Source organism: Poromitra crassiceps (assembly GCF_964638095.1).
Source record: "Poromitra crassiceps genome assembly, chromosome: 21".
In the NCBI taxonomy this organism is placed as follows: Eukaryota; Metazoa; Chordata; class Actinopteri; order Beryciformes; family Melamphaidae; genus Poromitra; species Poromitra crassiceps.
The window spans coordinates 28,196,700-28,210,370 of NC_139638.1; the positions used below are offsets into that span (position 1 = coordinate 28,196,700).

The 13,671-nt window shown below is 40.4% G+C and overlaps 2 protein-coding genes across 2 annotated transcripts; one reads left to right on the top strand and one right to left on the bottom strand.

The window, feature by feature from the left end:
- The first annotated feature begins 354 nt into the window (after positions 1–354).
- Positions 355–8,143, top strand: tescb (tescalcin b). Its single transcript, XM_083657550.1, has 8 exons — positions 355–635; positions 2,481–2,550; positions 2,813–2,893; positions 3,414–3,553; positions 3,782–3,843; positions 5,660–5,767; positions 5,861–5,908; positions 6,094–8,143. The coding sequence occupies exons 1-8, from the start codon at positions 572–574 to the stop codon at positions 6,163–6,165; spliced, it is 645 nt and encodes a 214-aa protein (XP_083513676.1). The 5' UTR covers positions 355–571; the 3' UTR covers positions 6,166–8,143.
- A 2,975-nt stretch (positions 8,144–11,118) lies between these two features.
- On the bottom strand, positions 11,119–11,902 carry m17 (IL-6 subfamily cytokine M17; the record flags this gene model as incomplete). The annotated part of the gene is made up of 2 exons (XM_083657411.1): positions 11,119–11,592; positions 11,777–11,902. 2 exons carry the CDS (start codon positions 11,900–11,902, stop codon positions 11,119–11,121), a joined length of 600 nt encoding a protein of 199 aa, XP_083513537.1.
- Between the last annotated feature and the right edge of the window lie 1,769 nt (positions 11,903–13,671).

Consider the following 13,671-nt stretch of genomic DNA (forward strand, 5'->3'; position numbering starts at 1 on the left):
TGTGTGTGTGTGTGTGTGTGTGTGTGTGTGTGTGTGTGTGTGTGTGTGTGTGTGTGTGTGTGTGTGTGTGTGTGTGTGTGTGTGCGGTGCGTGCGGTGCGGTGCGGTGCGTGCGTGCGGTGCGGTGCGGTGCGTGCGTGCGCAAGTCCTCCCATCTATTCTCAAAAATATAGGCTGCAAATTGATAGGCTATCTCATAGCTTTAATAATTGACTTCTTTCCTGCCCCGTGGAGGAGGGGGGCGGGCACCATTTCACAGCCAATGGTCGTCAGTGAATAAATAAACAAACACGTCTGCATGAATAATACACACTGCGGTAGCAGCCTGTTGTTCCAAACAGCGTGGCGTCGTCAGTTGCGGAAGTGCACTGCGCGCTAGTCAGAGAGGAGCCTGAGAGCCAGAGCAGGGATGATGATGTCGTGACTGACCGGTGAGATCTTGGATCTGTCTTGGAGTGGAGAGATGATCAGATGAATGATGATGATGATCCTCTGAACCGACGGCGATTCACGTCCAGTAGTTAACGCCAATTGGTCTCGGTGGATTGGTCGGAGGGACGGTTTCTGTTAGTATGGGCGCGTTACAATCCCTACCTGGTGAACCAGAATACCTTGATCTGGCGGAAAAGACGGGGTGTAAGTATCGTTGCTATCCTTGTTTGCTGGGACACTGCAGTGTGGCATGCGTTGTAGGCTACACAGTAGGCTATTGAATGTCCTTATACACACTGTGGCTTTAAGCGTCTCATATGTTTTCACGTCACACCACCAGATAGAATTTGGAAAAGTGTCAGTGCTGTCACTGTGGAGGTATTACTGCACTGTCTGCTATCTACTAGGCCGGCCAGGGGTTTTCAATGTCTGAAACTGTGGGCCTCCCCTCAGGAAAAGCTTGGGAAAAGCTTAGCTTAGTTTATAGATAGATAGATAGACACTCAACAATTGAGCCAAGCCTGATGTTGCTGTTTGACATAACTTCAGACTACACTAAATAAATACATTCTGAAGTTCTGAAGACATAGTTTCTGACTGGGGGGTAAAATTCCCTAAAACGACTGTATCTCTGAACTATCTCTTTAACAAAATCACCCACATAGGCTATTCTTTGTGTTCTCCTTTTGATAACTATTGTACTATACTGTAATAGTTTTTCACAAACATTCACTGAGCCTCCCCTGAAACTGTTTGGAGCCCCCCCTGGGGAGGCCCGCCCTCCCACTTTGAAAACCTATGCTATGGGGGATATGTTTAGCAGTAAACCTAAACAGAGTGATATGATCATTATAGGCAGTCATAACCCATTACACTAATACATGTTCAGCTCTTACACACATGATCTATGGAAAAACTGCCTTGAATAATTTACAGTGAAGTTGCATGAAGGATATCAACTTCTAGGCTACTCAATGGCTTATATAACTATAGAGAGTAGTCACAATTAATAATAGATGAGACAATGTGTAGGGAGCTGTGAGAAAACACATGCCGAGAGGGAATCAGATATTAGCCCAGTATAGCCGGGTTTAATATAGTTCTAGTACAGTATGTACACAGGGCACTGGCGTGTAAAGGCATAGAAGGCACATGTAAAGGCACATCGATGATGTCATGTGACATTAATAACTTTCATTTTACCCATAGCGCTTCTATGGAACTATGTGAGGTATATGCTAGTTGTGAGGTATATGCTAGTTGTGAGGTATATGCTAGTTGTGAGGTATATACTAGTTGTGAGGTTGTGAGGGGCGGCTTTAGCTCAGGAGGTAGAGCGGGTCGGCCAATGACGCAAGGGTTGGCGGTTCGATCCCCGCTCCCTCCCAGCTGCTGTCGCTGTGTCCTTGGGCAAGACACTTAACCCTCCTTGCTCCCGATGGTGTGTAGGCACCCTGCGTGGCAGCCTGCCGCCTTCGGTGTATGAATGGGTGAATGTAAAACTATCTACTGATTGTAAAGCGCTTTGGATAAAAGCGCTATATAAATGCAGGCCATTTACCATTTACCATATGCTAGTTGTGAGGTATATGCTAGTTGTGATGTATATGCTAGTTGTGAGGTATATACTAGTTGTGAGATAGGTATATGCTAGTTGCAGTGACAGGGCAGGGTGATCAAGGGGTTTTACATGAAATATGAATATCCAAATGTGTCCATGAAAGTTTCCAGTGACACAGTGCCACTACTTTCATCATTGCTTTTAGCATGCAAACCTATTGTCATCAGATTGTCAACAAACATCCCACGTATTAACATTGAAAATGACAAAATACTTCTTCTTTTTTACTATTCTTCTTTTTTCACTCACATGTGTGTTTTGTTGTAGTTGTGTCGTCCCCTGTGTTTGGTGTTCCCCCATGTCAGAGGCTGCTATATGCACATTGCTCATATGAACTCACTGGTGACTTAGACCTGGCTTAATTTAACAGAGGATGTTAATGTGGGCCTGCTGTAAACCACAGTGTTTGTCTTCTTCTCCATTCTTAGTTTCACTTGAGCAGATTGGAGTCCTACACAAACGATTCAAGCAGTTGAGTCACGATGAAGAAACTCTGCAGTAAGTTTATTTTATGCTGTAGTAAAAACCTTTCAGTCTCAACATTAGTGTTCTATTTTCTATTTTCATATTATTTTAATTTAACAACTGGACTGTTATCTGGGTGGTGGGTGTACATGATTAACGTTCTTTAGAAATGGAAACCTGCCTAACGGGTTTTATGTTTGAACATGTGTATTTCCTCAACAATACTTGACACCCAAGAGAACCAGTGCCACTCCTTAAAATCCTTTATTTCAAAATCCTTTTCTTTTTTCCTCAGGAGAGATGATTTCAACACAATTCCAGATCTGGCATGCAATCCCATCCGTTCACAAATCGTAGAGGCCTTCTTCGACAGAAGGTACTATATAATCTATGAATGGAGGACTGCCTTTCTGTCTGTCTGTCTGTCTGTCTGTCTGTCTGTCTGTCTGTCTGTCTGTCTGTCTGTCTGTCTGTCTGCCTGTCTGTCTGTCTGTCTGTCTGTCTGTCTGTCTGTCTGTCTGTGTGTCTGCCTGTCTGTCTGTGTGTCCTAAGCTTATCTCGACAATCGTTCCTCCGATTGACATCACACGTGGCGAGTGTGTTGCTGGGAACCTGAGGAAGTGCGGTGTCGAATTTGGTACAATTTGGACACACGCATAGTCGCAGTGCCACCTCCTGGCAAAACAGGAAGTGGTTTGTATAACTCGGCTGTACATGGTCAAATACTGTATGCCCCCAAACGATTGATGAGAGTCCCTAGCCTGATTAAAACCATCCTGATAACACGACACATTCTGTTTCACTTTTTCTTGGATACATATATTATAGGGAGAAACTGCACAATTGGTAAGAGTTTTGTAAATCAGATTCGAATGGTCTCTTTCTATATCTTAAAGAAACTTTCGACGGAATGGCGAGGGGCCGGTTCAGGAGATCAGCTTCGAGGAGTTCCTGGTGGTCATGTCCCATTTCAGGCCCCCATCGCCGCACATGACCGAGGAGCAGCGCGAGAGCACCAGGAGGGAGAAACTGAGATGTGTGTCTTCAGACAGATGATCACATGCTTGACATTATCTATGGCTGACTCACAACACATACAAATCCCTCCTTTTTGTTATATACAATCTCTGGAAATCTGTAGTGATGCCACCACTGTAACGCTGCTATCGGTAGTCTCGTACAGCCACTGATGGAAAATGTGTAACAGTTATTATTACATAGTTATTACATAGTTTGTGTAATAGTTTCTCATTTCTCTCCACAGTTTTATTCAACATGCACGACACAGACAATGATGGAACAATAACCCTTGAGGAATACAGACATGTAAGCCTCTGCTCAGGATGACATCTACAGACACACATACTCCACTTTACATGACAGTTTCAAGCTTTAGTCTTCATATAACCAGACATATACAGACACACACACTCCACTTTACATGACAGTTTCAAGCTTTAGTCTTCATATAACCAGACATCTACAGACACACATACTCCACTTTACATGACAGTTTCAAGCTTTAGTCTTCATATAACCAGACATATACAGACACACATACTCCATTTTACATGACAGTTTCAAGCTTTATTTTTCATATAACCAGACATATACAGACACACATGCTCCACTTTACATGACAGTTTCAAGCTTTAGTCTTCATATAACCAGACATATACAGACACACATACTCCACTTTACATGCCAGTTTCAAGCTTTAGTCTTCATATAACCAGACATATACAGACATACATACTCTACTTTACATGACAGTTTCAAGCTTTATTCTTCATATAACCAGACATATACAGACACACATACTCCACTTTACATGGCAGTTTCAAGGTTTAGTCTTCATATAACCAGACATATACAGACACACATACTACACTTTACATGACAGTTTCAAGCTTTAGTCTTCATATAACCAGACATCTACAGACACACATGCTCCACTTTATGTAACAGTTTCAAGCTTTAGTCTTCATATAACCAGACATCTACAGACACACATACTCCACTTTACATGACAGTTTCAAGCTTTAGTCTTCATATAACCAGACATCTACAGACACACATGCTCCACTTTACGTGACAGTTTCAAGCTTTAGTCTTCATATAACCAGACATATACAGACACACATACTCCACTTTACATGACAGTTTCAAGCTTTAGTCTTCATATAACCAGACATCTACAGACACACATGCTCCACTTTACGTGACAGTTTCAAGCTTTAGTCTTCATATAACCAGACATCTACAGACACACATACTCCACTTTATATGACAGTTTCAAGCTTTAGTCTTCATATAACCAGACATCTACAGACACACATACTCCACTTTACATGACAGTTTCAAGCTTTACTCTTCATCTAACCAGACATCTACAGACACACATGCTCCACTTTACATGACAGTTTCAAGCTTTAGTCTTCATATGACCAGACAATTTTCAGAAGAATTCCATTGTCAGTCCCCTGCAACAACTCTTAGACTATGTCACAGTAATCGTCACCTAAAATTAACCCTAATTAACTAATCCTAATTAACGAGATGCAGATTTTGCATGGTGGATTGCAAAATGGTGGATTGACCATTTGGTGACATGTTCTGGTGAAATGAGTAACAAAAGGCAAATTATTGATAACCGATAACAATAATTTGTTAGCAAACTAAGCTTGTTCAGGGCAAACAAAGCTCGTTCACCAAACTTTCAGGGCAATTTTCTCTGAATGTTGCTTTTAGGAGTATGAACCTTATAACCCTTCTTCACCTATTTTCAGATTTCAATGTATAACAGATCATTTTAAAGCTTCCAATCCGCACTTTCATAATGTGTAAAAACTGAAAAACGACCTTGGCCTACTAGCTACCCAAAACACCAGTCCCTGTCACATTTTATAAATAGCACCACTCTTCTTCTGTTGGCTGTTTGGCAGCTTCATCCAGCACTTGGAGGTTAAGTGCCTTGTTCAAACATACCTCAGTGGTAGTTGATGAGGGAGGAGGGAGAGGGGGGCGTTTCATTTCACCAGGTTTCTAGCTCAGAGAGGTTTGAGTCTCATCATTCATTGCGGTCATTTCGGTGTCACAAATGTTCATTTTGTTTTCATCATTACTGTTCACGTCTGGCTAGGTGGTGGAGGAGTTGTTATCTCGCAGTGGGGCACTGGGAAAGGACACAGCCAAAGGCATTGCTGATGCTGCCATGCTGGAGGTGGCCAGTATTTCAATGGTCCACATGGTATGGTAGCTATCTGAAGATCATATTCAGTTTGATTTTTTATTTGTCCAGGAAATATCAGTCATTTACTCTCTTCTTCCCCCCCACACCCAGGAACCAGATGAATTTTATGAGGGAATCACGTTTGAGCATTTCCTCAAGGTTGGTACACAAAATACATCAACTATTGTCTTTAAAAACGATTGTACTTTGAACGTGCATGTGTGAATTGTGCTTAATATAGATATAGCATTGAATGATTTAGTGGAAATTACCTTAACGATGACCCACATTTTTCTTTGACCAATATTGATCAGTCAATAATGAAATGCACACCTCCTTTGCAGTTACTGAAGGACTTTGAAATTGAATCAAGAATGAACATTCGTTTTTTGAACACGGCGAACCTGTGCAAGTGAGGCCTACCTATTTATCTCTCTGTCAGTGGTCCTGAGTGGACCTTGACGGAGCATATTGAAGGTTTTGCTACTTCTTTTTTGTAGCATTTGGTTTTTAGTTGCCTCAAGTTGTCTTGCTCGCTTTGAATATATGCCTCGATTCACGTTTGGATAACTATGCAAATACAAAGGTTGAAATCTATATCGTGAAAATTTAGCATGATCACCTCTAGATGTGATATTATAAGCAATAATATGAAATCATAATCTGTTCACCAACAATCAATCTGTCAGTTGGATAAAGCAATAATCAAGTATCCAGGTCCTGACAGGCTCTGCGCATGCAAAACATGGATGCCCAAAGATCATATTAATAATGTTAATGACATTAAACAAGAACCTTAAATAATCAGGGATATATAGTTATGATATATAGTTATGTCATTTGAAATGCCTGTCATTCATCCAGCTTAACACTATGACACTTTACAACGTATTTAAAGGTTTGCATGCTCTTGCACACGACGTTTGCACAATTAAAGGCATGAAACAGAAATTAATTTCATGATGTCTAGTTCAGATAAAAAGGAAAATGGAAGCAGGAACACAAGAGTGGTGTTGGTTGGTGGTGGCCAAATGCTCAAAGGCAGCATCTGATTTCACCATATTTGAGGAGAGAGAAGGCAATTAGAAAATAACATGCAATAATAAAAACATAATATGAAATAATCTGTTCACCAACAAGCAATCTGTCAGTAGTTGGATAAAGCAATAATCAAATATATTTTTGCATATTATGACATAATACAAATATATTTTATCAAAATTTTTGCTAGAACTTACAAGTATTGTGCCTGTCTTAAATCACTAGCATGCTAATTGGTGGTAGAGACAAACTAACACGTTGGGGTGGGGGGTGGGGGGGTAAGGTGTATTGGAGAATGTGGCAACCCTGATTATTTATTCACTGCTAAATATAAGTAAGCAACAGAAAAGATTTGACCTTCCCCTGTATATCCTGTCACATGATCTTGAGGGACAGTGTTTCTTCAGAGGATCAGAGGTTTTAGCTTTCGTAGCCCCCTACACTTCAAACCATAAGGCATAGGCTGTTAATACGTACAGTAGTTTCACCTTCGATCTAAATATTAGACGTTTAAAACTTAAACGTTAAATGCTTGTGTCCCATGACTCCAGTCTCTCGCTTTGACTTAGATATAGGCCTACGTGTTCAATAGTACTTTTCAAGTGTAACACAGTGACACAGTTACAAAGCAGAATGAAAAGTAGTATGAACGAATAATAAATACATGGTTTGTTTGGAGGATTGACGCTTTTATAGTCTGCCTAAAATAGGCCTACCTTTCCTCTATGTGAGGAATGCTAACTGTGGCATTTCAATTAGCTGCACTGGCATGCATTGCCTTCATGGCCTACCGTGCTTCTTTCCAGTGGCATAGCAAGGGATTTTACAGATCTAAGCTGTCCCCAGCTTTCAGTGTTCCAGTAGTCAAAAGTCCCTGTACAGTCCTGTAACACTATACAGGCATAGTTTTGCATTTGGCCCTTTACACTGTGTTTCCTGCTGAAAATAGAAAAAGTAATATTTTGTAATATTTAATACTCTGCAGCAACATGAACCATCCCAAAGACAGCTGATGCTGTTGCTGATGTTGCTGATGCATTAGCACTTAACACTTTTCATACTAGCGTAGGAATGTATTCAGTCATTGGTGTATACTGCCCTCCAGAGACCAAAACATGTAAAGCATGTCAAATAACATACATGTACCTGACACTTGATGAATTCATTTGATGTTTTTATGTAACACATTGAGAATTGTATGCAATGCTTTTCCACATGGTACATTTCAATTATCTCTTTGCATGTCAGTTGAATGATTATATTTGTCACCCCCCATACAATCTATGATTACATTGTACACCTTATAGACATTTTCATAGGCTGTTCATAGCTGTTCACATTTGCAATAAAATATACAAATCAACATCCTCAGACTTGTCTACTGTTTCTATTTACCTGTTTTTCTTAGTCAATGTTTGTTTCGGGAAATTCTAATACAATACTGTTGACCCCACCCCCCCCCCCCTCTCCTCCTGTTGCAGCCTATAATATTACAGCATTGGATTGTCCTATACCGAGCTTATCTTGTTGCTTGTTGAGTCTCAAACAAGTTCACTTTATATCTGCATGAGTATTATCTTTGCAAACTTTTGTCCATTGCTATACATCATGTTGTGTGTATGATGACTCTTGTTATTCAGTTAGAAACACAGGCCATCTTTCTTTGGGGATCAGAGAAATGTTCCAAATGCGCCAGGATGCAGTATCCATCATGTACTGTATATTACACCAGACCAGTGTATAACAATACCTCTTTCTTTATTCTGATTCTGATAAAAAGTGTCACGCCTAAAATATACTTCAATCATGAGAGACCAGTAAGAAGGTTCAATAAACTTTAATCAACAAATAGACAAATTAAGTTTGGAGTCTCCATGATATGACGCTCCTCTTGCGATGAGAGAGGAGTGATGTATAGGATCGATAATCCCCCCCATGGGTAATTCTTCAGGAGTCATGACGTTGGTGGTGGCAGGGGTGGAGGTGGGGTGAAACAACTGCTTCACCGATGAAGATCACAGCAACTGCGGGTGACAGCCATGGTGACAGTAAAACACAGGGCCTACAATATGCTGAAAGGCTTAGGTGGTTGGAGGGAAATCAATGGCTTGAGACCGAGAGGAGTGCCAGAGAGAGCGATAGACATCACAGATGACATCACAGCAGCAAGTATGACATCACAGAGCATGGGGGTGATATAACCTGAACTGTGCGTTTGCTGCAGATAATGGTCTTCATGCTTGAAATTTAGTCTTAAAACCTCACTTAAGTGTTAAGATGGATAACAGCGTACAACAGTAATGTTATTTTACATTGTCGAGTGAGTAGACTAGAGCAGCAGACTATCTAAATTGCACATAACTTTGAATGTGACTGTGAATGGTTGTCTATCTGTGTTTGTCTATCTGGTGGCCTGTCCAGGATGTCTCCCTGCCTTTTGCCCAATGTAGCCAGGGCATTGGCTATACTGTATCCAGTATGCATTGGCTATAACTGTATCCAGTATGCATTGGCTATAACTATCCAGTATGCATTGGCTATAACTGTATACAGTATACATTGGCTCTATAATATATCCAGTATACATTGGCTATAACTGTATCCAGTATACATTGGCTCTATAATGTATCCAGTATACATTGACTCTATAACTGTATCCAGTATACATTGACTCTATAACTGTATCCAGTATACATTGGCTATACTGTATCGTATACATTGGCTATAATGTATCCAGTATACATTGGCTATACTGTATCCAGTATACATTGGCTATAACTGTAGCCAGTATACATTGGCTCTATAATGTATCCAGTATACATTGGCTATAACTGTATCCAGTATACATTGGCTCTATAATGTATCCAGTATACATTGACTATACTGTATCCAGTATACATTGGCTATACTGTATCCAGCCATAATCCTGAAAAGCATGCGGGTAGTGAAAATGAATGAATAATGTGTCGAGTGGAGAATCACTGTTGCCCTGAAATACCCTCTGTGTTTCTGTTCTAAATAAAACTCAGGCCCTGCCTTATAACAGGGAACTTGATTCATGACCCAGAGTGAATCCCTCGTCAACTTCCAGTTTTCTCAAAGCTTGTGACTTCAGAAGAGTTAAAGAAGATCTGTTTGCATTACTTCATTTCATTTCAGTGGAAACACTTTGAATACTGTTATTGAAAAAATGATGCATTATCAATATCTGTCTGATGGGGAAAAAAAATTGAGTTTTATCCTCAATCTCAATTTGGCTTCAGTCTTCCCCATCCCCGCACCACACACACACTTGCGTCCCCCTTGCGCACACACAGCCATGCATAATCGCCATACACAGTTTACACATACAGTTATCTGAGCCACACCTTGTGACTGGCCAGACAGCCTGCCTGTTTCATGAAATCTTTCCTATCTGATGCAGCCCTGTCCCCAAGACATGCGTCACTGTGAGCTGATATCACATAGTCAGCGTCTCAACAACTTCCTGATCTACTTTTACCCTCTGGGATGAATTCTGTGCAGCACAGCTCATGATGCTTCCAGCTAAAACTCTGCTCTATGATCTTGTTAGCCATGTATTTTTTAATAAACATCGCCAAATGTGTGGAAAATACATAATGCATGGTGTTGGGATTAAGCCAAACAAATAACGCCTTTCACAGGGGCCATTCTGTGTCGAAAAGGCAGGACCAACACAGGTGCAAGCAGAATGAGGGGTTCCAAATTCCATGATTGGAAGTTGGAAACCCTCATTAGTGTTCTGCTTGCACCTGTGTTGGTCCTGCCTTTTTGACACAAAATGGCCACCGTGAAAAGGGTCTATTAATGCAACATATATGTCCAGTGGATGGGAATTTACTTTTTTTAGAAAGTACCATATAGGCTACATTGTCAGTCACTGCAGGACACTGATATGCTGCTGAATGTGTACATTATTGATACGCACACACAAAGAAATAAAATAAAATATAGTTATAGTTAATAATTATGTTTTTTTAATGATTCTTTATACAGCAAGTAAGCTTTCATCAACAGTGTATTGGACTTTACATAGCATATTAACATAATAGACACAGATCTTGAAAAGAAATACCTGTACAATCCTTCACTATGAGTATTCCTACTCAAGGCATTCCTCTATCAGTAACAGACAACAAAATAAATATTAAATAATATGATAAATAGAGACTCCACTCCTCTAAATACAATCATTGATGTGCCAGCCATCTTGATTCTCACTCATCCTGTTAAGTCTTTATTTAGCAACCCAGTGAGCGTAAGTGTTGATGGAAGTTTATAAGACCATCATCGCCTTTTGGTCATCCTCATCTGAATACATTCAGAATCATCTGTGTCCTCCTTTTGCACACTTTAGAGTCCTTTAGAGTCCTTAGTTCTCGGGCAACGTTTGACAGGAACTCCTTGAACCTCTTCAGCACCACACAGCCATAGACCTTCTGCTGGAAGGTGTTCTGAGGTGGAGGCAGCGATGTGGGCTCCCCCGCTGGTTCTGGCGCAGGCAGGTTGGGGAAGAGGTTCTGATAAATGCAGTCTACTAGAGCGGCCAGGCTGCTGCTGCGATTGCTGACCCGGGTCAGCGTGGTCAGCAGCGTGGCTGTGGGCACTTGTAAGTCTGTCTGCTGCTCATAGACCCTTTTAAAATGTGGGAAGAACGCTTGGACGTGTGTGTAAATGCTCGCTATCCTCTCTGATGGGTCCAGACCGGAGATGTTGGGGTCAGGGACGTCGTTAATTGATGTCTTGCAGAATAGCTCTGACATGTCTCCTTGTGCGGCCTTCTGCAAAAGAGTAAAAAATAAAATCAGATTCTAATTAAGATGCGCCTCTCTTAGAGTGACATTAAACAGTCAGCATGAGTAGAAATGGTATATATTTGGTTTTGAATGACTGAAGAACCACATTGCACGAGGATTTAACACAGCAAAATGAAATAGCCTACTGCAGTTCTTTGCCTGTACTCACATATATTCTGATGAGATCAACAGATTCCCTATGTATGAGTCTGGTCAGCTTCAAAGTCTGTTGTAGAGAATTCCCACACGGTTGGTTTCTGCACAGTGTGACAGTTCTTGTTGAATCAACAGCCATAACCAGCAGAAGAGAGAGCAGTGCTGAGGAGGAGAAAGGGACTGGTCAGTTAAAAGCTTCTCACACATCACATCAATGAGGGGAACGTTTGTGTCTTACAATCTAGGATACAAAAAAATAGCTTAAATTGGCTTAAACATTCAGGCAATATTGCATTGGACAAAGCAGAAGAAGAGAAGTGGACATCAGGTATAATGCTATGCTATACATTGTCAGACAGTCCAGGCACTCTGTATAGTCATAAAGTTACAGTATGTATTGTAAATCTATATTGTTGTTGTTTTTTTCTTCTTCATGACATTGGCTGCACTAGTTTGAAAATGTATTTTACTGCAATGGTGGTGGAACAAAACTAGACCACAACAGTGCCACAACACATCCATCCAAGCTATACTGCCATGCACAGGCACTAAAATAAAGGCTTATTATTATTTTTACTTTAATACATAATGACAAAAAAGTGCTGTAATACTTTAAGCTAACTTATAAGCTATATATAGCAGTAAAAAGAAAAGACTTACTTGCAGCCGCTTCCATTGACTGTTGAAAATACATATTATTTACATGACCATTCATTCCTCACACAGTATCACAGGCCAACTGCCCAGACTTGTCATAATCAGCCTCCTTTCAAACTTTTTTAAAGACCGAAACCACACATTTGTCATAGGAGGAAATGACGTGCACCCAGTGAGGCAACCCCGTTTCCCAGAATTTCTTCCTTTTTTCAGATGTTTTTTTTTTCTTTCTTATAGTCAACAAGCATGCATCTACATACATCCCTGTTCACAGAGATACCAGTCTAATTAATAACATATTAAACATGATCATGCAACACAAAATATTTTTATTCGCATTTATCACTTTTTATTTATGCAAGGAAAAAATATACTTATCTGGTACATGTAAATTGCTTGAGGAAAATAAGTGTTGTGAATTTAGCAAATCAGTCAGAAATGCACGAGGATGATTAGTCTATTAACTAATGCCATCAATTCCCTTTGACACAGTTCACTGAAATGCGTCTCTATCGCCCTCTAGAGAGCACGAGTGAGCAGCTGCAAAGTTAGTGGATGGAGTATACAGTACACAAACCTGCACACACAGTGATATTTGTATAATAAGCACCAAGGAATCTATTTCTTTAAATTGAAACTACCGGCATATGTTATTTGAAAATGCAATAATGACAATGTTCAAACATGATCAACACATACAAAGACGACTTTTAAGTAAAATAATGAAATTTTTACCGAGCAAGCATTAACTGGGTTCCTGAATCAGATGTTGGGAGTTTATAAGAATCCATCTCTAAAGACTTTGTTGTTGTGGGCTCATTTTTCATAATGAGAAAGATAAGACCCTAGCCCGCCTATAGATCTTTGATGTACCTCATGATTTTGATAAACATTCCTGGGGACAGAGAGAGATAGAGAAAAACACATTGCTCATATATCATGCGTCTTTTACCACCATGTGTCTTTTTGGACTCATGAAGAAGCACTTTCATGTGGGCTACAGGAAGTCGGCGAGGTCACAGGACAGGCATTTCTCAATCAGAGACTTTCACCAGTGCGTATACACCAAGGCTTGGCCTGCTTAGTCAATGTAGGCAATGCGACGACGTCATCACACCACAACTGTAGACTACTCTTAGCCTACTGAGATGATGGTGTGTGTGCACATGTTACCCTGAAGACTGATGATTTCATCACGAAAACACTATTAGCCGATATTATTTATGGAGCTAAAGAACCAGTCTAGACGGT